General features: G+C 61.4%; 1 protein-coding gene across 1 annotated transcript in view; it reads right to left on the reverse strand.

Moving 5' to 3' along the window:
* The window catches only part of OSBP (oxysterol binding protein), a 17,233-nt gene that overhangs the window by 5,852 nt on the left and 9,634 nt on the right, over positions 1–1,747 (reverse strand). Inside the window, exon 13 of the mRNA XM_014948884.1 lies at positions 1,014–1,234. Coding sequence (XP_014804370.1) covers positions 1,014–1,234 — 221 coding nt within the window. The remainder of the gene's footprint in view (positions 1–1,013; positions 1,235–1,747) is intronic.

Here is a 1,747-nt window from a genome sequence, read left to right on the forward strand (position 1 = left end):
GCCCCAGATTGTCCTCTCCATCCCTGGGGTCCCAGAGTGTCCCCACCCCTGTCCCCCAGCGCCCCATTGTCCCCTCCATCCCTCCAGATTGTCCCCTCCACCCCCTGGGTCCCAGTGTGTCTCCAACCCTGTCCCCAATGCCCCACTGTCCCCACCCCAGCGCCCCATTGTCCCCTCCATCCCTCCAGATTGTCCCCTCCACCCCCTGGGTCCCAGTGTGTCTCCAACCCTGTCCCCAATGCCCCACTGTCCCCTCCATCTCCAGGGTCCCAGATTGTCCCCTCCATTCCTGGGGTCCCAGAGTGTCCCCAACCCTGTCCCCAATGCCCCACTGTCCCCTCCATCCCTCCAGAGTGTCCCCTCCGTTCCTGGGGTCCCAGAGTGTCCCCAACTCAGTCCCCAATGCCCCACTGTCTCCTCCATTCCTGGGGTCCCAGAGCGTCCCCAACTCTGTCCCCAATGCCCCATTATCCCCTCCATCCCTTCAGATTGTCCCCTCCATCCCTGGGGTCCCAGAGTGTCCCCAACCCTGTCCCCAATGCCCCACTGTCCCCTCCATTCCTGGGGTCATAGAGTGTCCCCAACGCCCCATTGTCCCCTCTATCCCCAGGGTCCCAGAGTGTCCCCAGCCCTGTCCCAAAAGCCCCATTGTCCCCTCCATCCCCAGGGTCCCAGAACATCCCCAACCCCATCTTCACTCCTCCTCCATGTCCCCTCCATCCCCAGGGTCCTGGCCTGTCCCCCCCCAGCCCCACACCATTCCCTCCATCCCCCAGCTCCCAGAGCATCCCCCAACCTTGTCCCCACGTCCCCTCCACCCCCAGTGTCCCCACCGTGTCCCCCTGCCCTTCCTGGCTGTCCCCACCCTTCCAAAGGGGGAGTAGGTCTTGGCGGCTGCGGCGCGAGGCTCCGGCCACCAAGACCCCCGAGCTCCGAGTCCCCTCACAGAAGCCACGGGCAGAAGAAGAGCAAGGGGGTGACTTTTGTGTGTCCCCCCCTGGCTTTTTCCTTACCGTCCTCGGTGGCCCTGGCAGCCTCGGCTTCCCGTTTCTTGCGGGAGATGCGTTGTTTCTCCTCCAGGCGTTGTTTTTCGGCGTTGGCTTCGTCCCAGCGGCCGTTCTCCATCAGGCGCTGGTCGGGGCGGCGGCGGCTGTCGGTGGGGGCCGTCCCGTTCTCCGGGGCGTTGAGGGTCAAGGCCAGCTCCGAAAAATAATACATATTCTCCGCGTATTTCCTAAAATCATAGAATCATTGAGGTTGGAAGAGACCCTTGGGATCATCGAGTCCAACCATCTCCCCTACTCTACAAAGTCCTCCCCTACACCATGTCCCTCAGCACTGCATCTAAACGGCCCTTAAACACAGCCAGGGATGGGGACTCCCCCCCCTCCCTGGGCAGCCTGTTCCAATGCCCGACCACTCTCTCTGTGAAAAATTCCTTCCTAATGTTCAGTCTAAACCTCCCCTGTTGGAGCTTGAAGCCGTTCCCTCTCGGTCTGTCACTAATTCCCTGTGAGAAGAGACCAGCACCAACCTCTCTACAGTGTCCTTTCACGGAGTTGTAGAGGGTGATGAGGTCTCCCCTCAGCCTCCTCTTCCTCACACTAAACAGTCCCAGCTCCTTCAGCCGCTCCTCACACGATTTGTTTTCCAGCCCCCTCACCAGCTCCGTTGCCCTCCTCTGCACTCGCTCCAGCACCTCCAGATCTCTCTTGGATTGAGGTGCCCAAAACTGGACACAACACTC

Source organism: Calidris pugnax, unplaced genomic scaffold, assembly GCF_001431845.1.
Source record: "Calidris pugnax isolate Ruff unplaced genomic scaffold, ASM143184v1 scaffold107, whole genome shotgun sequence".
Lineage (NCBI taxonomy): Eukaryota > Metazoa > Chordata > Aves > Charadriiformes > Scolopacidae > Calidris > Calidris pugnax.